Source organism: Rhynchophorus ferrugineus, unplaced genomic scaffold (assembly GCF_030347505.1).
Source record: "Rhynchophorus ferrugineus isolate W39M unplaced genomic scaffold, kcgeb_rfMv2 rfM6, whole genome shotgun sequence".
In the NCBI taxonomy this organism is placed as follows: domain Eukaryota; kingdom Metazoa; phylum Arthropoda; class Insecta; order Coleoptera; family Curculionidae; genus Rhynchophorus; species Rhynchophorus ferrugineus.
Genome location: NW_027472585.1, coordinates 45,192,517 through 45,212,687, shown reverse-complemented (window position 1 = coordinate 45,212,687; position 20,171 = coordinate 45,192,517). Strand labels below are relative to the sequence as shown.

At 32.7% G+C, this 20,171-nt stretch overlaps 1 protein-coding gene across 3 annotated transcripts in view; it reads right to left on the bottom strand.

The window, feature by feature from the left end:
• Positions 1-20,171, bottom strand: part of LOC143198116 (uncharacterized) — a 317,200-nt gene that overhangs the window by 53,715 nt on the left and 243,314 nt on the right. For all 3 annotated transcript variants that reach the window (XM_076407133.1, XM_076407132.1, XM_076407131.1), the window contains one exon: positions 5,254-5,358. In XM_076407133.1, the coding sequence (XP_076263248.1) occupies positions 5,254-5,358 (105 nt within the window). The remainder of the gene's footprint in view (positions 1-5,253; positions 5,359-20,171) is intronic.

Genomic DNA, 20,171 nt, shown 5'->3' with positions numbered 1-20,171 from the left:
GTGTTAAATATCAAAGTATGATTATTTTTTACTTTTTAGTGAATTCCTTATTTATTTTTTGAAGTTGGTTCAATTTTTTTGTTAAAAATATTTTATGTACTAGTTTAGAACAAAACGTTGACCAGTTTAGATGTTTTATTTTACTTAATGATCTTTTGGTGAATTCGTTGATAATGAAGAATTTATCGTTTATACTAATAGTAACAAAACTGTTGTTGTTTTGAATTAAAATAAACAGATTCGTGCATTACATTTTCGGTTAAATAAAGACGTTTTAAAACTCAAGACAGAGAGAGATATGGTATTTATTTAACGTGTCAAACGAGAAATCCAGTCGAACGATTTAAAGCCTCTAAAATTCTTCTTGTTTGATATGAGTACGTCAACAACAGACTCTCGAGACAAACGAGAGTACGAAGTTTAAATCTCGTTTCATAAACAAGCGCGGCGTCCCGAGGAATTTATTCGAGGAAGGCGACTTATTTTCGGACGTCTTGACGCCGCGGACAGTTTCATTCTTATTAGTAATTAGGATTGGACGCGGTTCCGTCGGGACGCCGCGAAAAGCCACGAATCGGGTGTGGAAATTCGAATCGGTCGCTGGGCCGTACCGAATTTAGAGGAGTTATAACGAGAATAACGACGTGAGAGCGCGACGATAGTCGCCCGAGTCTCTCCGGCCTTGCCCAAAAATAGACCAGACACCGGAAGAGTCGGCCTCAGATCCGGCATTCCCGCGCCGGTGATGACCAATACCTGGCGGCAGTGGCGGCCTGGTGCATAAGCGATGCGCTATTGCAGAATCCCCAAAAATAATTCACTGGCTATAATTAAACAATAATCCAGGTGTGTTGGTAATTTCTATTCGGCTTCTGTAACGGATTCTAGTAAAGGTATTTGTTTAAATTATTTATATCTTAACAAATCAAATTAGTTTTTTTTATTCAACATAATTCCCTTCAAGGGTGATACACTGATTATAGCAACCCTTCAACTTTTCGATACCATTTTTGTAGTACTACTTGTCCTTCATTGTCGATCACCTCTTCATTCGAAAATTTCTTCCCAGCGTGTATTCTTTTGAGATCTGAGAACGGGAAATAGTCGTTGGGGGCCAGATCTGGAGGATATGGTGGATGAGGAAGCAATTCGAAGCCCAATTCATGGATTTTTGACACGGTGCATTGCCTTGGTGAAGCAGCACTTTCTCTTTCTTTTAATGCGGCTGTTTTTCGGCGATTTCGTCCTTCAAACTGTCCAATAACGCTATGTAATAGTCGCTGTTGACGGTCCTTACTTTTCAAAGTAATCAATGAAAATTATTCCATGCACATCCCAAAATACAGACGGCATAACCTTGCCAGTGTTCATCGTGTGCCGTCTACTCGGATCACTCTCGACTGAACTTCGGAGTGAAATGATGGAGCCATGTTTCACCCATTGTCACATATCGACGCAAAAACTCGGGTTTATTACGCTTGATCATCTTCAAACACTGCTCCGAATCATCAACACGTCGTTGTTTTTGGTCAAAAGTGAGCTCTCGCGGCACCCAATTATATCCAAATATTGGTGAATAATATGATGTACATATTCAGTTGATATCTTTAGAGTGTCTGCTATTTCATTCCATTTCAATTTACGGTCATTCAAAATCATTTTGTGGAATTTTTAAATGTTCTCGTCGGTAACAACCTCTTTTGGGCATCCACTGCATTCACCGTCTTCGGTGCTCATTTCACCACGTCCAAACTTAGCATACCAATCCTTGATGGTTGATTCTCCTGGCGCAGTGTCCGGAAATTCGGTATAAAGCGAAGTTTTTCATATTAACAAAAGTTGCTTCATTAAAAATGCTATAAGTCACAAACTAATGATCCGACAGCTGTCAAATTTATACACGCATCTTTTGAGATATAGGGCTAACTAAAAAACATATGGATTTAATTCTAGTAGCGCCATCCATGTGTCAGGCAGGAGAATTTTCAATTGACCTGTTATATTCTTAAAATATACGTATAACTAAAAGAACTGGCAACGTGGCAAAACTAAATTTGTCACTAATTGTACATCCAACTAATAAATTTTTATATCAAAAACTTTATATAATTATAAGAAAATACGCTCCATTTAATACTATTATAACTGTATTAATAATATAATGATGCGTTATAACGTTTCTAAGTTAATTTTATATTTAATGGGAAGTATTCATGAATGTATTCGACAGAGTTTAGTCGAGCACGTCCAGATTAAAACGGCATGTTTGATAGACTGAACTGAAAATCAGGATTGTCAATGCCAATTTACCAGGTTTCCCTACAAATTCCCCTCAATCAATCAAGCAATAGCTGTTTTTTATCTTTTCACAATACGGATCTATAGGGATATCGAATCAAATCCCCAATCACCACGAGATTCCCCCACATATTGGGAAATTGCCCACAAGTTGGCAACGCTGTCGAAAATCGACACGATAAATTAAAACGCACGAAAACTGTTAAGCGAATCGGCAGCCCAATTAGAAGATAAAGATTCGTGTTCAGCGTCCCTTGCGCCGCGGTATGCGTGTCGAAAACCCAGAAAAACATCAATTAACCATCCAGATTCAATTGAAAAATTACGACGAGTCTTTCCCTACGACTCGCGTCGTTATCTAGACCAATAAAATCGTAGCCCAATTAACTCGTCGGATAGATAACGCGACGCGCGGTGCCGTCCTTTACGCTTGGTGGCCTCCGGAACGACCTGATCTGACCCCTGTCGAGAATTCCCGCGAAGCTCTTCCTGATGTTCAACGGGGTCGGAACGTAACGTAACAGTCGTAGAACGAGGATGGCTTACAATACAATTAAGATGCTAGATTTTAAATGTATTCTGTTTGATAAAAGGTAGTGGTATGATTCTCATGTAATTTAGGAGTTTCAGAGTTGGAAAACGGATATATTTTTAAAATAGAGAAATAGCAAGAAGAAATAGAAATAAAAAAATATAGATATATCGGAGAAAAAATGAAATACCGATTTTAAAATATCTATTTTGAAAAAATATCGATATTTCTTTATATATCGATACTTTTTTGCATCCCTAGCTCTGAGTTCGCGACATTTGTATGTCGATGGATGCTGTAAAATCCTATGGCCGATCGAACTCCCAAAAGACGGCTAAAATATATGCCCCCAGACCAGAATAACCCCCTTAAGGTAATGTCCGGGACGCGTTATCTGAAATATTTAAGCACCGTTTTTATAAACGCCGCCTATCTGTCACGGGATCGCCGTATAAAAAATGAAAACGGAAAAAAATCGATCTTTATCGCCGTCCTAAAAGTGTCACAGTCTCAGCGTTAATCGCCCAATTAAGTGGCCTAACGCCTTTTCGGCACCTTCCACGACCGAGACCCACTGACCGTTTAATGCGACTATCGTGTATTTTCGTACCGTGGTCAATAAATTTTTTCAAACACGTCGGGACGCCACCATACAACAATTTTTTCTCGGGACGCGTAATCGTTGGTTTTGATCTCTCAATTATTTCGCGAAATTGCGAATAATGAATCAATAGTTTATCCAATTTTATTTATATTTTCAAAACCTACCCATTTAAGAATATGCCTTTGGAGCTGCTCTGTCTGAGGGTCTTTCAAAACATCAATTATTTTCGGAAATATGGCTCTTTTAGTGACGTGGCATCTAAAACTAACACTTTAAACGCGTTGTTCCCAAACCTAAACTTTTCGAGACAATTGACTCATCTAAGCCTTCTCAACACATTCTTCTATTGCATTAAAGGAAAACTCTAACAAAATTTGGCTCGAAAATGTCTAAAAATGGTATAAATTTATGGTTTTTTGAATAAGGGTAATTTGGCCGAAAAAGTTAGGCTTTTTGCAATTTAATATGATAAAACAATGTATAGAGAAGGCTCATACCAAATTTCAACTAAATCACTTCAGACGAACTTGAGATATCATGTCACTTGTCTGGAGAAAATTTCGTTTTCAGATGTCGCGTCACTAAAACAGTCACATCTCCAAAAACAGTTTATATTTTGAAAAGTTCTCTTAAGAGTATATTCTTAAAGAGACAATACCCCCTTAGTTAGGAATATTTCTTCAGTTTAAACTGAAATGGTGCAATAAGTCGTCATAATGTTTATGGTTGGTTGAAAAACACTATTCCAGGTTTGATTAAAAGTTTTAACTAATCTCTCTCTCATCTCTCATATCAAGTATGATTAATTTTGTCACACAACAACCACAACACCATAACCGATCTACAAACCGAAACCTCATAATTCACCAAATCAATCTTATATAACATACCGATTTCGATAAAATAAAATCGTACTTGGTACCATCCCCGTATAAGCATATTAATGAGATTCAGCCACGGTATGTTAAAACGACAATTCAACGAAGGACCGACCCGATCTTTATCTTGTCCACTGATTGTTATTTCGTATAGTATCAAAATGTATCGAACCTTTTAAAGATGTCGATTTTTATTGAGTTATCAATGGTTCCCATGTCGGCCGGTAAAATCGAGCGCATTTTTTCCCTCCGAATCGAACAATTCCACGGTTTACGTGTTCGTTGTTTATCTCTGGGATGAATAATTGACGATGTCTTCGATATATCAGCAAGTCCGTTCACCAATATTCATTAGATATCGTTAATAATAAATGGAACATAAAAAAATGCCCGTAAAAATCGAAAAACCCGATATGGAAACGGAAAAGGATATATATTTTTCTTTTCCTATATAAGCAAGTCTGCGAACATATAATTTTCCATGATATGAATATTAAATTCTCTATTCTATTTACGTTCAATATATAATATGGAAATAAGGTGTAATTTGCTTTATTTCATATATTATTCAACATATTTTCTTGATAGATTAAATATACAAGTATAATTCCGCCCTTCTAAAAGCAGCTGTCGTTAAATTATGTAAGATCCATTAAATACATTTAGCATTTGCTTAAATTGCTCTACGCTTAAAGACAATTATTCATTCACTGAAGCTGTTAATTAATTAATTAAGACATTATTAAGAAATATACAAATTCGTTACACTTTGACCAAAATTAATTTAATTTCCTTATTACAAGCACTAACAATGTTAAAAATAAATATCATTTAAAATTAAATACCGTATCAATCTAATTAAATATCAAATCATAGTACCGACTATCGGGTTTGAGAATATGAACATATTAATATATAAATAATAATAAAAGAACACTTACCTACTATACTAACTAAATAGGAAACTAGTACTAAGTGTAAAACTAAAAACTGCCAAGGCGGTGGATATTTCTTGTAGTACGAAGATATTGTTGACCGTCTCCTTCCTGAAAAAAAAAATTAACGTTAATAATCATTAAAAACGAATCTAACAATTTATCTATCTATGTATCTGTAACTTTATCAAAAAAATACCACAAAATCCAACAGCTACAAATAACAATACGACAATTTTTATTGAATTTAATCTAAATGCATAAACACAAAACAAAAATGTTATACAGTTGCCTTAAAGGGATAAAAAAACACTTGTTTTGACATTTCAGGAAGTAAGCATTGATAAACTATGACCCAGATATTAACATTACAATAATCTCATCTAACTTAGAAAGTTAAAGGCATTTTTTGATATATGGAGTAAGAATGATTCTCACGAAGTTCACGAAGCCATAATGGTATAGCTAACACTTGTAATCCAAAATTGTCAGAATTTACATTCAGCCTCAGGGGAAAAGGCTGCATGTACATATGTGGATATTTCACTATGAGGTAAACACAATAAAGCCATAAATTAAAAATATTACTTCTATTTGGGTGTACAAAATTCATAAACGGAGTTATTAAGTAATTTATCCCTTTGATTCAACAGCTAGGTAGTATGAAAAAGATAAAAGCTGACAAGTACAAGATCATTTTCATAGAACAGTGACAGTCCGTATAAGAAGTATTATGCTAGTATCTTTTAAAATAATATAGAAGAGAAATACACATGCTAACAAATGCATTCGAAGACATATTCGAAAAAATGAAGGGGTGACATCTCGATATTGCAGTGATATAACTACTGCCTAAAGAATAATGTCGTTGGTAACTATCTCTTTTATGGAAATTGTTCTATTTAATGGGTTTTGCTTTATATTTTAGCTAAAAAACATAATAGTATAATATAAATAATAAAATAATATTTAAATAACTTCTAGTAAATTTAATTTTTTTTTGTTAATACTTATTTTATATAATATTATTATTGAACACTACTTGACTACTTTTTACTATCGACTGTTTAGTAGTTGACTACTTTTTACTATCGACTGTTTCAGTCGCTGTTTTCGGCCCAACTGATTTTGTTACTATTTACTATCGACTGTTTAGTAGTTAACTACTTTTTACTATCGACTGTTTTGTAGTTGACTACTTTTTACTATCGACTGTTTCAGTTGCTGTTTTCGGTTCAACTGATTTTGTTACTATTTACTATCGACTGTTTAGTAGTTAACTGCTTTTTACTATCGACTGTTTTGTAGTTGACTACTTTTTACTATGGACTGTTTCAGTCGCTGTTTTCGGCCCAACTGATTTTGTTACTATTTACTATCGACTGTTTAGTAGTTAACTACTTTTTACTATCGACTGTTTAGTAGTTGACTACTTTATCGACATGTTTTCCCTCACGAGTTGTGAAGTAGTTTTTCCATATTATTTGACAAGTTCTGTGCTACAGGGGGTATCAAGGATAATTTCATTCAATTTAATGAAAAAAAAAAGACATTACTCTTCGAATCGTTCATCTATTACTAATTATGACAGAAATGCATTTAATTTGACTTTCTGTTATTGAAAATATCGGGAGGAAACACCGTAATGAAATATTCTCATCCCCCTATTTTCTTGTTTGGAAAAACTCAGGGGCTTTATTTAAAATAAACCCACCCTCACGGCTGAAAAACCGCAGAAACCAAAATATAGAGTTGCTCCCGTATCCTAGTGGGTTTGTGAGGCTTCTGTGGATTTAAATAATGCAACGTTATGTTAGTCAGTCGGCGTTTTGACACTTACGTAAAAACAGCTAATAACGGGAACGTTCGAAACGCAAATTTTTCGTCAGCGAAATTATATCGAACACTTTCTAAATTATACGATCGATATTAGCGACAATTAGCGTTGGCTGAGGGTTATTAAGTAAAACAAGGTTAATTGCGAATAGATATTAAGAATTGAATTGAGGTTAAGTCAAAAATTTCGCTTTCGTTGAAAAAAAAACATTATTTGACTAGTAGTTCACGTTCATTCAGTAGTTCGATGTATTGTCAAATATTTGCTAATTACATACGACACTGGCAAATAGCGGTAAATTAACAACTTCATTAATTTCTTTTTCATAGTATTTAGGATGCTAGGATTTACAACAAATTTTGACAGATTCTTAAAATATACACATTTCATTGTATTTTCTTACACCTTCATTTGTTAACATGCGTTACTTGATATCTTACGTTATATATATAAAATAAATTAGTTGGAATTTCAGATACATTTTTATCGTATAGTTTCTTACCGATAATTTTTCACTGTTCATTTATGTAAAACTAAAGTATCGAGCTTCTTTCGGTATCATGTCTTGTGCAAATGGTACAAAACGAAAAATAAGTACGCTTAATATGACCTTAAGATAATTAAAAAAAAATTATATATACATATACCTAAATATAAAAAAAACTAATCCATGACATAATTAAAAATGATCACACAATATCCACTAAAGCTTTTTTAAAGAAAGTAAATGCTTTATTTATTATTGAACGGAAATATTCTTTATCAAAAATCGAGACAGTAATCAAAATATTACTTATTATTGCCATAAAAACAGTCAAAAGTTTTTTACTATTTATCGTCCCAATTTTAATCTTTTTACCCTATATGTTATTAATATACATTAATATATATTGTTATTTGCAACCAAACTACCAAAAAAATCATATAACTATATATATTACATATAAATCTATGTAAGCATAAATTGGGTATATTTTTATCGAGGTCGCGGCTAGGACGACAGAGGCGGAATCTTAAAAATCAGTCGAATGAAGGTAGTAGAACCAAAAATAGTAACTAAAAGTACACGACTGAAACAGGTGATAGTAAATAGTAACAAAATCACTCGGGCCGAAAACAGCGACTGAAACAGTCGATAGTAAAAAGTAGTCACCTACTAAACAGTCGATAGTAAAAAGTAATCAACTATTAAACAGTCGATAGTAAAAAGGAGTCAACTACTAAACAGTCGATAGTAAATAGTAGTCAACTACTAAACAGTCGATAGTAAAAAGTAGTCAACTACTAAACAGTCGATAGTAAAAAGGAGTCAACTACTAAACAGTCGATAGTAAATAGTAGTCAACTACTAAACAGTCGATAGTAAAAAGTAGTCAACTACTAAACAGTCGATAGTCAATTTCAGTAGAAAGTTCCCAACGCTACTTTAAATCCTCATGTCAAACCTTAGCGAAAGCTTAAAAATAACAAAAAAAATCGATTTCATTAAAATTTCTAGGAAAAATAAACAACGCTCTGTATAAATATGACATATATATTTGTTTTTCCCTTTAATCTGACCTTATTTCGTCAAATCCTCACATAAAGCCCGTATAACGAGAGTCAGCGTATTACATACGACTCCGGTGATCGCTAGAACAATAAAAAAGAACAGTTTCCCCCGGTTAAAATGCAGTTTTTCCTGGGAAATTTATGTTTACGGCGGCCGGAAACGTCCCGACGTTAAAGAGCGTCAGAAAGGGCGCCACGGCTTTTAAGGAGATTTCGACTGCGAGAGAGCGAGTTCGTTGAACTAAATATAATTATACCGAACACTTTACTACAACTAATTTAGATAGGGATCGCCATTGAATCAATTTTTCCGCTAACTCGAACACGGTTCAGTTAAATTTAGTTATTTTTTTATTATAATTCGGGCGTAATTCTTTCGGTATCCAACGAGTTCGAAATTCATGCGCATGGTGGTGTTAATTTACGGAGAGAAACTGTTATATTTGCTTCACTATTGTTGTTATCTTTTCATAAAAAAGCTATTTATTAAATATAATGTTTTTTTTTAAATTAATTTCTTAGAACGTCAACAATTTGCCAGTGGGCAATAAGATCACTTCAGTAAGTGATTTGCTGTACAACTTATAATCTAAATCTTATTCTAGATACTATTCTAACTTAATTTAAAATTTATATTAAGTTATTCTAAAGACTATTCTTCTTCTAGACTAGACTTCTCTAAGGCGGAACTTATTCTAGAGATTATTAAATCTTACTCTATGTGCCTGATCAGTTAGTATGGTAGTTTGCGTTTGAACCTATGCACTATACTGTCATAGCGCAGATTTAACTGTTCGGCGAGTGCATTAGGATGCACTAATAGTCTTTCAGAGTACTTCGCACTGAAACTTCGAATCACACACGTTATGGGATCCAAGGAGATATCGCGCTGAATTAGTTTGGTGGAAACGTTATATGGGGCATCGACGATGACTCGCAACACTTTGTTAGACTTGCTAGTAGTACTCTACAGTTCAATACCATAGGTCCCAATAGGCCTAAGTATTGATTTATAACGCAAAACCTTGTTACCTAATGATAATTTAGATTTACTAATGATTTTTGTATCAGCTAATACATTTGGTTTAGTTTAAGACCAAGCTGTTTGCGTCATGTCATTATATGTTTTATCCATGTCCAACGTCGATCAAAATGCATTTCCAGATATTTAACGTTGTCTGCTTGCGGAAGTTCATTATTATTAATTTTTACTGAGGGACTATCTTCTTCTACAAAGGGTGAATGTCACATGGGTAGATTTTATCTCACTAGCTTTGATATGCCAAGTTTTCAACCACAATTCGACTTTGTTAAGATAAAGTTGGAGGTTTCTTGTGGTTGATATTGGATCCTCGTGTGATGATAAAACCGCTGTACCGCCAGCATATGTTGCAACAGTGGCGTTTCTTGAGGTCGGTAGGTCACCTGTATACAATAGATATAACAATGGGCCAAGAACAGTGCCATGTGAAATACACGAATATATATATTGGCTGTAGGCCAGTGTATTCGTCACCTGGTTTGACAATAAAATGTCTGTCTATTAGGTATGATTTCAGCAGCTGAAAGTGCGTTAGGGGCAAACGCTTTTTTAACTTAACATCCAGTCCAGTGTGCTACACTTTGTCGAAGGTCAGAGAAATATCGAGAAATGCAGCGGAGCAATATTTTTTATCCTTTAAGTTTTTGTTAATTTGGTTGACTAACCTATGTATTTGTTCTGTTGTTCCTGTTAAACAGTTCCTGTGTTAAAATGGTCAAAACATATGCATTTTGGGATGAACGAAACGAAAATCCAGGTTAAATAGCTCTAGAACTTACAGTTTTTAAGATATGCGACATTAAGTGAAATCCACTCATTTTTTCAAAATACACTTTTCATTGTTTAACATAGAAACTAAAGGTCACACGAAATTCGCTATACTACCGTTCGATTCAGCGTAAAATTCTCTACAATACCTGTAATTTTCATTAAACTGCGATAATTTGAACGAAAGTGGCAACAGAAAAATTGAAAATGGCAAAAAATCGTGAATTTTCACGACTAAATGTATGGAAAAAGTGTTAAAAAGGTTTACCTCACGGATAAAGTTAAAACGGTCAAAACATATGTATTTTGGGATGAACGAAAGGAAAATCCAGGTTAAATTGCTCTAGAACCTACAGTTTTTAAGATATGCGACATTAAGTAAAATCCACTCATTTTTTCAAAATACACTTTTCATTGCGTAACATAGAAACTATAGGTCACACGAAATTCGCTATAGTACCGTTCGATTCAGCGTAAAATTCTCTACAATACCTGTAATTTTCATTAAAATGCGATAATTTGAACGAAAGTGGCAACAGAAAAATTGAAAATGGCAAAAAATCGTGAATTTTCACGACTAAATGTATGGAAAATGTGTTAAAAAGGTTTACCTCACGGATAAAGTTAAAACGGTCAAAACATATGTATTTTGGGATGAACGAAAGGAAAATCCAGGTTAAATTGCTCTAGAACCTACAGTTTTTAAGATATGCGACATTAAGTGAAATCCACTCATTTTTTCAAAATACACTTTTCATTGCGTAACATAGAAACTAAAGGTCATACGAAATTCGCTATAGTACCGTTCGATTCAGCGTAAAATTCTCTACAATACCTGTAATTTTCATTAAACTGCGATAATTTGAAAGAAAGTGGCAACAGAAAAATTGAAAATGGCAAAAAATCGTGAATTTTCACGACTAAATGTATGGAAAAAGTGTTAAAAATGTTTACCTCACGGATAAAGTTAAAACGGTCAAAACATATGTATTTTGGGATGAACGAAAGGAAAATCCAGGTTAAATTGCTCTAGAACCTACAGTTTTTAAGATATGCGACATTAAGTGAAATCCACTCATTTTTTCAAAATACACTTTTCATTGTGTAACATAGAAACTAAAGGTCATACGAAATTAACTACACTACCGGTTCGATTCAGCGTAAAATTCTCTACAATCCCTGTAATTTTCATTAAACTGCGATAATTTGAAAGAAAGTGGCAACAGAAAAATTGAAAATGGCAAAAAATCGTGAATTTTCACGACTAAATGTATGGAAAAAGTGTTAAAAATGTTTACCTCACGGATAAAGTTAAAACGGTCAAAACATATGTATTTTGGGATGAACGAAAGGAAAATCCAGGTTAAATTGCTCTAGAACCTACAGTTTTTAAGATATGCGACATTAAGTGAAATCCACTCATTTTTTCAAAATACACTTTTCATTGTGTAACATAGAAACTAAAGGTCATACGAAATTAACTACACTACCGTTCAATTCAGCGTAAAATTCTCTACAATACCTGTAATTTTCATTAAACTGCGATAATTTGAAAGAAAGTGGCAACAGAAAAATTGAAAATGGCAAAAAATCGTGAATTTTCACGACTAAATGTATGGAAAAAGTGTTAAAAATGTTTACCTCACGGATAAAGTTAAAACGGTCAAAACATATGTATTTTGGGATGAACAAAACGAAAATCCAGGTTAAATTGCTCTAGAACCTACAGTTTTTAAGATATGCGACATTAAGTGAAATCCACTCATTTTTTCAAAATACACTTTTCATTGTGTAACATAGAAACTAAAGGTCATACGAAATTAACTACACTACCGTTCGATTCAGCGTAAAATTCTCTACAATACCAGTAATTTTCATTAAACTGCAATAATTTGAAAGAAAGTGGCAACAGAAAAATTGAAAATGGCAAAAAATCGTGAATTTTCACGACTAAATGTATGGAAAAAGTGTTAAAAATGTTTACCTCACGGATAAAGTTAAAACGGTCAAAACATATGTATTTTGGGATGAACGAAACGAAAATCCAGGTTAAATTGCTCTAGAACCTACAGTTTTTAAGATATGCGACATTAAGTGAAATCCACTCATTTTTTCAAAATACACTTTTCATTGTGTAACATAGAAACTAAAGGTCATACGAAATTAACTACACTACCGTTCGATTCAGCGTAAAATTCTCTACAATACCTGTAATTTTCATTAAACTGCAATAATTTGAAAGAAAGTGGCAACAGAAAAATTGAAAATGGCAAAAAATCGTGAATTTTCACGACTAAATGTATGGAAAAAGTGTTAAAAATGTTTACCTCACGGATAAAGTTAAAACGGTCAAAACATATGTATTTTGGGATGAACGAAACGAAAATCCAGGTTAAATTGCTCTAGAACCTACAGTTTTTAAGATATGCGACATTAAGTGAAATCCACTCATTTTTTCAAAATACACTTTTCATTGTGTAACATAGAAACTAAAGGTCATACGAAATTAACTACACTACCGTTCGATTCAGCGTAAAATTCTCTACAATACCTGTAATTTTCATTAAACTGCAATAATTTGAAAGAAAGTGGCAACAGAAAAATTGAAAATGGCAAAAAATCGTGAATTTTCACGACTAAATGTATGGAAAAAGTGTTAAAAATGTTTACCTCACGGATAAAGTTAAAACGGTCAAAACATATGTATTTTGGGATGAACGAAACGAAAATCCAGGTTAAATTGCTCTAGAACCTACAGTTTTTAAGATATGCGACATTAAGTGAAATCCACTCATTTTTTCAAAATACACTTTTCATTGTGTAACATAGAAACTAAAGGTCATACGAAATTAACTACACTACCGTTCGATTCAGCGTAAAATTCTCTACAATACCTGTAATTTTCATTAAACTGCAATAATTTGAAAGAAAGTGGCAACAGAAAAATTGAAAATGGCAAAAAATCGTGAATTTTCACGACTAAATGTATGGAAAAAGTGTTAAAAATGTTTACCTCACGGATAAAGTTAAAACGGTCAAAATATATGTATTTTGGGATGAACGAAACGAAAATCCAGGTTAAATTGCTCTAGAACCTACAGTTTTTAAGATATGCGACATTAAGTGAAATCCACTCATTTTTTCAAAATACACTTTTCATTGTGTAACATAGAAACTAAAGGTCATACGAAATTCGCTATACTACCGTTCGATTCAGCGTAAAATTCGCTACAATACCTGTAATTTTCATTAAACTGCGATAATTTGAAAGAAAGTGGCAACAGAAAAATTGAAAATGGCAAAAAATCGTGAATTTTCACGACTAAATGTATGGAAAAAGTGTTAAAAATGTTTACCTCACGGATAAAGTTAAAACGGTCAAAACATATGTATTTTGGGATGAACAAAACGAAAATCCAGGTTAAATTGCTCTAGAACCTACAGTTTTTAAGATATGCGACATTAAGTGAAATCCACTCATTTTTTCAAAATACACTTTTCATTGTGTAACATAGAAACTGAAGGTCATACGAAATTAACTACACTACCGTTCGATTCAGCGTAAAATTCTCTACAATACCTGTAATTTTCATTAAACTGCAATAATTTGAAAGAAAGTGGCAACAGAAAAATTGAAAATGGCAAAAATCGTGAATTTTCACGACTAAATGTATGGAAAAAGTGTTAAAAATGTTTACCTCACGGATAAAGTTAAAACGGTCAAAACATATGTATTTTGGGATGAACGAAACGAAAATCCAGGTTAAATTGCTCTAGAACCTACAGTTTTTAAGATATGCGACATTAAGTGAAATCCACTCATTTTTTCAAAATACACTTTTCATTGTGTAACATAGAAACTAAAGGTCATACGAAATTAACTACACTACCGTTCGAGTCAGCGTAAAATTCTCTACAATACCTGTAAATTTCATTAAACTGCGATAATTTGAAAGAAAGTGGCAACAGAAAAATTGAAAATGGCAAAAAATCGTGAATTTTCACGACTAAATGTATGGAAAAAGTGTTAAAAATGTTTACCTCACGGATAAAGTTAAAACGGTCAAAACATATGTATTTTGGGATGAACGAAACGAAAATCCAGGTTAAATTGCTCTAGAACCTACAGTTTTTAAGATATCCGACATTAAGTGAAATCCACTCATTTTTTCAAAATACACTTTTCATTGTGTAACATAGAAACTAAAGGTCATACGAAATTAACTACACTACCGTTCGATTCAGCGTAAAATTCTCTACAATACCTGTAATTTTCATTAAACTGCGATAATTTGAACGAAAGTGGCAACAGAAAAATTGAAAATGGCAAAAAATCGTGAATTTTCACGACTAAATGTATGGAAAAAGTGTTGAAAATGTTTACCTCACGGATAAAGTTAAAACGGTCAAAACATATGTATTTTGGGATGAACGAAACGAAAATCCAGGTTAAATTGCTCTAGAACCTACAGTTTTTAAGATATGCGACATTAAGTGAAATCCACTCATTTTTTCAAAATACACTTTTCATTGTTTAACATAGAAACTAAAGGTCATACGAAATTAACTACACTACCGTTCGAGTCAGCGTAAAATTCTCTACAATACCTGTAAATTTCATTAAACTGCGATAATTTGAAAGAAAGTGGCAACAGAAAAATTGAAAATGGCAAAAAATCGTGAATTTTCACGACTAAATGTATGGAAAAAGTGTTAAAAATGTTTACCTCACGGATAAAGTTAAAACGGTCAAAACATATGTATTTTGGGATGAACGAAACGAAAATCCAGGTTAAATTGCTCTAGAACCTACAGTTTTTAAGATATCCGACATTAAGTGAAATCCACTCATTTTTTCAAAATACACTTTTCATTGTGTAACATAGAAACTAAAGGTCATACGAAATTAACTACACTACCGTTCGATTCAGCGTAAAATTCTCTACAATACCTGTAATTTTCATTAAACTGCGATAATTTGAACGAAAGTGGCAACAGAAAAATTGAAAATGGCAAAAAATCGTGAATTTTCACGACTAAATGTATGGAAAAAGTGTTGAAAATGTTTACGTCACGGATAAAGTTAAAACGGTCAAAACATATGTATTTTGGGATGAACGAAACGAAAATCCAGGTTAAATTGCTCTAGAACCTACAGTTTTTAAGATATGCGACATTAAGTGAAATCCACTCATTTGTACAAAATACACTTTTCATTGTGTAACATAGAAACTAAAGGTCATACGAAATTAACTACACTACCGTTCGATTCAGCGTAAAATTCTCTACAATACTTGTAATTTTCATTAAACTGCGATAATTTGAACGAAAGTGGCAACAGAAAAATTGAAAATGGCAAAAAATCGTGAATTTTCACGACTAAATGTATGGAAAAAGTGTTAAAAATGTTTACCTCACGGATAAAGTTAAAACGGTCAAAACATATGTATTTTGGGATGAACGAAAGGAAAATCCAGCTTAAATTGCTCTAGAACCTACAGTTTTTAAGATATGCGACATTAAGTGAAATCCACTCATTTTTACAAAATACACTTTTCATTGTGTAACATAGAAACTAAAGGTCATACGAAATTAACTACACTACCGTTCGATTCAGCGTAAAATTCTCTACAATACCTGTAATTTTCATTAAACTGCGATAATTTGAACGAAAGTGGCAACAGAAAAATTGAAAATGGCAAAAAATCGTGAATTTTCACGACTAAATGTATGGAAAAAGTGTTAAAAATGTTTACCTCACGGATAAAGTTAAAACGGTCAAAACATATGTATTTTGGGATGAACGAAACGAAAATCCAGGTTAAATTGCTCTAGAACCTACAGTTTTTAAGATATGTGACATTAAGTGAAATCCACTCATTTTTACAAAATACACTTTTCATTGTGTAACATAGAAACTAAAGGTCATACGAAATTAACTACACTACCGTTCGATTCAGCGTAAAATTCTCTACAATACCTGTAATTTTCATTAAACTGCGATAATTTGAAAGAAAGTGGCAACAGAAAAATTGAAAATGGCAAAAAATCGTGAATTTTCACGACTAAATGTATGGAAAAAGTGTTAAAAATGTTTACCTCACGGATAAAGTTAAAACGGTCAAAACATATGTATTTTGGGATGAACGAAAGGAAAATCCAGGTTAAATTGCTCTAGAACCTACAGTTTTTAAGATATGCGACATTAAGTGAAATCCACTCATTTTTTCAAAATACACTTTTCATTGCGTAACATAGAAACTAAAGGTCACACGAAATTCGCTATACTACCGTTCGATTCAGCGTAAAATTCTCTACAATACCTGTAATTTTCATTAAACTGCGATAATTTGAACGAAAGTGGCAACAGAAAAATTGAAAATGGCAAAAAATCGTGAATTTTCACGACTAAATGTATGGAAAAAGTGTTGAAAAGGTTTACCTCATGGATAAAGTTAAAACGGTCAAAACATATGTATTTTGGGATGAACGAAACGAAAATCCAGGTTAAATTGCTCTAGAACCTACAGTTTTTAAGATATGCGACATTAAGTGAAATCCACTCATTTTTTCAAAATACACTTTTCATTGTTTAACATAGAAACTAAAGGTCATACGAAATTAACTACACTACCGTTCGATTCAGCGTAAAATTCTCTACAATACCTGTAATTTTCATTAAACTGCGATAATTTGAACGAAAGTGGCAACAGAAAAATTGAAAATGGCAAAAAATCGTGAATTTTCACGACTAAATGTATGGAAAAAGTGTTAAAAATGTTTACCTCACGGATAAAGTTAAAACGGTCAAAACATATGTATTTTGGGATGAACGAAAGGAAAATCCAGGTTAAATTGCTCTAGAACCTACAGTTTTTAAGATATGCGACATTAAGTGAAATCCACTCATTTTTTCAAAATACACTTTTCATTGTGTAACATAGAAACTAAAGGTCATACGAAATTAACTACACTACCGTTCGATTCAGCGTAAAATTCTCTACAATACCTGTAATTTTCATTAAACTGCAATAATTTGAAAGAAAGTGGCAACAGAAAAATTGAAAATGGCAAAAAATCGTGAATTTTCACGACTAAATGTATGGAAAAAGTGTTAAAAATGTTTACCTCACGGATAAAGTTAAAACGGTCAAAACATATGTATTTTGGGATGAACGAAACGAAAATCCAGGTTAAATTGCTCTAGAACCTACAGTTTTTAAGATATGCGACATTAAGTGAAATCCACTCATTTTTTCAAAATACACTTTTCATTGTGTAACATAGAAACTAAAGGTCATACGAAATTAACTACACTACCGTTCGATTCAGCGTAAAATTCTCTACAATACCTGTAATTTTCATTAAACTGCAATAATTTGAAAGAAAGTGGCAACAGAAAAATTGAAAATGGCAAAAAATCGTGAATTTTCACGACTAAATGTATGGAAAAAGTGTTAAAAATGTTTACCTCACGGATAAAGTTAAAACGGTCAAAATATATGTATTTTGGGATGAACGAAACGAAAATCCAGGTTAAATTGCTCTAGAACCTACAGTTTTTAAGATATGCGACATTAAGTGAAATCCACTCATTTTTTCAAAATACACTTTTCATTGTTTAACATAGAAACTAAAGGTCACACGAAATTCGCTATACTACCGTTCGATTCAGCGTAAAATTCTCTACAATACCTGTAATTTTCATTAAACTGCGATAATTTGAACGAAAGTGGCAACAGAAAAATTGAAAATGGCAAAAAATCGTGAATTTTCACGACTAAATGTATGGAAAAAGTGTTAAAAATGTTTACGTCACGGATAAAGTTAAAACGGTCAAAACATATGTATTTTGGGATGAACGAAACGAAAATCCAGGTTAAATTGCTCTAGAACCTACAGTTTTTAAGATATCCGACATTAAGTGAAATCCACTCATTTTTTCAAAATACACTTTTCATTGTGTAACATAGAAACTAAAGGTCATACGAAATTAACTACACTACCGTTCGATTCAGCGTAAAATTCTCTACAATACCTGTAATTTTCATTAAACTGCGATAATTTGAACGAAAGTGGCAACAGAAAAATTGAAAATGGCAAAAAATCGTGAATTTTCACGACTAAATGTATGGAAAAAGTGTTAAAAATGTTTACCTCACGGATAAAGTTAAAACGGTCAAAACATATGTATTTTGGGATGAACGAAACGAAAATCCAGGTTAAATTGCTCTAGAACCTACAGTTTTTAAGATATCCGACATTAAGTGAAATCCACTCATTTGTACAAAATACACTTTTCATTGTGTAACATAGAAACTAAAGGTCATACGAAATTAACTACACTACCGTTCGATTCAGCGTAAAATTCTCTACAATACCTGTAATTTTCATTAAACTGCGATAATTTGAAAGAAAGTGGCAACAGAAAAATTGAAAATGGCAAAAAATCGTGAATTTTCACGACTAAATGTATGGAAAAAGTGTTAAAAATGTTTACCTCACGGATAAAGTTAAAACGGTCAAAACATATGTATTTTGGGATGAACGAAAGGAAAATCCAGCTTAAATTGCTCTAGAACCTACAGTTTTTAAGATATGCGACATTAAGTGAAATCCACTCATTTTTACAAAATACACTTTTCATTGTGTAACATAGAAACTAAAGGTCATACGAAATTAACTACACTACCGTTCGATTCAGCGTAAAATTCTCTACAATACCTGTAATTTTCATTAAACTGCGATAATTTGAAAGAAAGTGGCAACAGAAAAATTGAAAATGGCAAAAAATCGTGAATTTTCACGACTAAATGTATGGAAAAAGTGTTAAAAATGTTTACCTCACGGATAAAGTTAAAACGGTCAAAACATATGTATTTTGGGATGAACGAAACGAAAATCCAGGTTAAATTGCTCTAGAACCTACAGTTTTTAAGATATGCGACATTAAGTGAAATCCACTCATTTTTTCAAAATACACTTTTCATTGTGTAACATAGAAACTAAAGGTCATACGAAATTAACTACACTACCGTTCGATTCAGCGTAAAATTCTCTACAATACCTGTAATTTTCATTAAACTGCGATAATTTGAAAGAAAGTGGCAACAGAAAAATTGAAAATGGCAAAAAATCGTGAATTTTCACGACTAAATGTATGGAAAAAGTGTTAAAAATGTTTACCTCACGGATAAAGTTAAAACGGTCAAAACATATGTATTTTGGGATGAACGAAAGGAAAATCCAGGTTAAATTGCTCTAGAACCTACAGTTTTTAAGATATGCGACATTAAGTGAAATCCACTCATTTTTTCAAAATACACTTTTCATTGCGTAACATAGAAACTAAAGGTCATACGAAATTCGCTATAGTACCGTTCGATTCAGCGTAAAATTCTCTACAATACCTGTAATTTTCATTAAACTGCGATAATTTGAACGAAAGTGGCAACAGAAAAATTGAAAATGGCAAAAAATCGTGAATTTTCACGACTAAATGTATGGAAAAAGTGTTAAAAAGGTTTACCTCATGGATAAAGTTAAAACGGTCAAAACACATGTATTTTGGGATGAACGAAACGAAAATCCAGGTTAAATTGCTCTAGAACCTACAGTTTTTAAGATATGCGACATTAAGTGAAATCCACTCATTTTTTCAAAATACACTTTTCATTGCGTAACATAGAAACTAAAGGTCATACGAAATTCGCTATAGTACCGTTC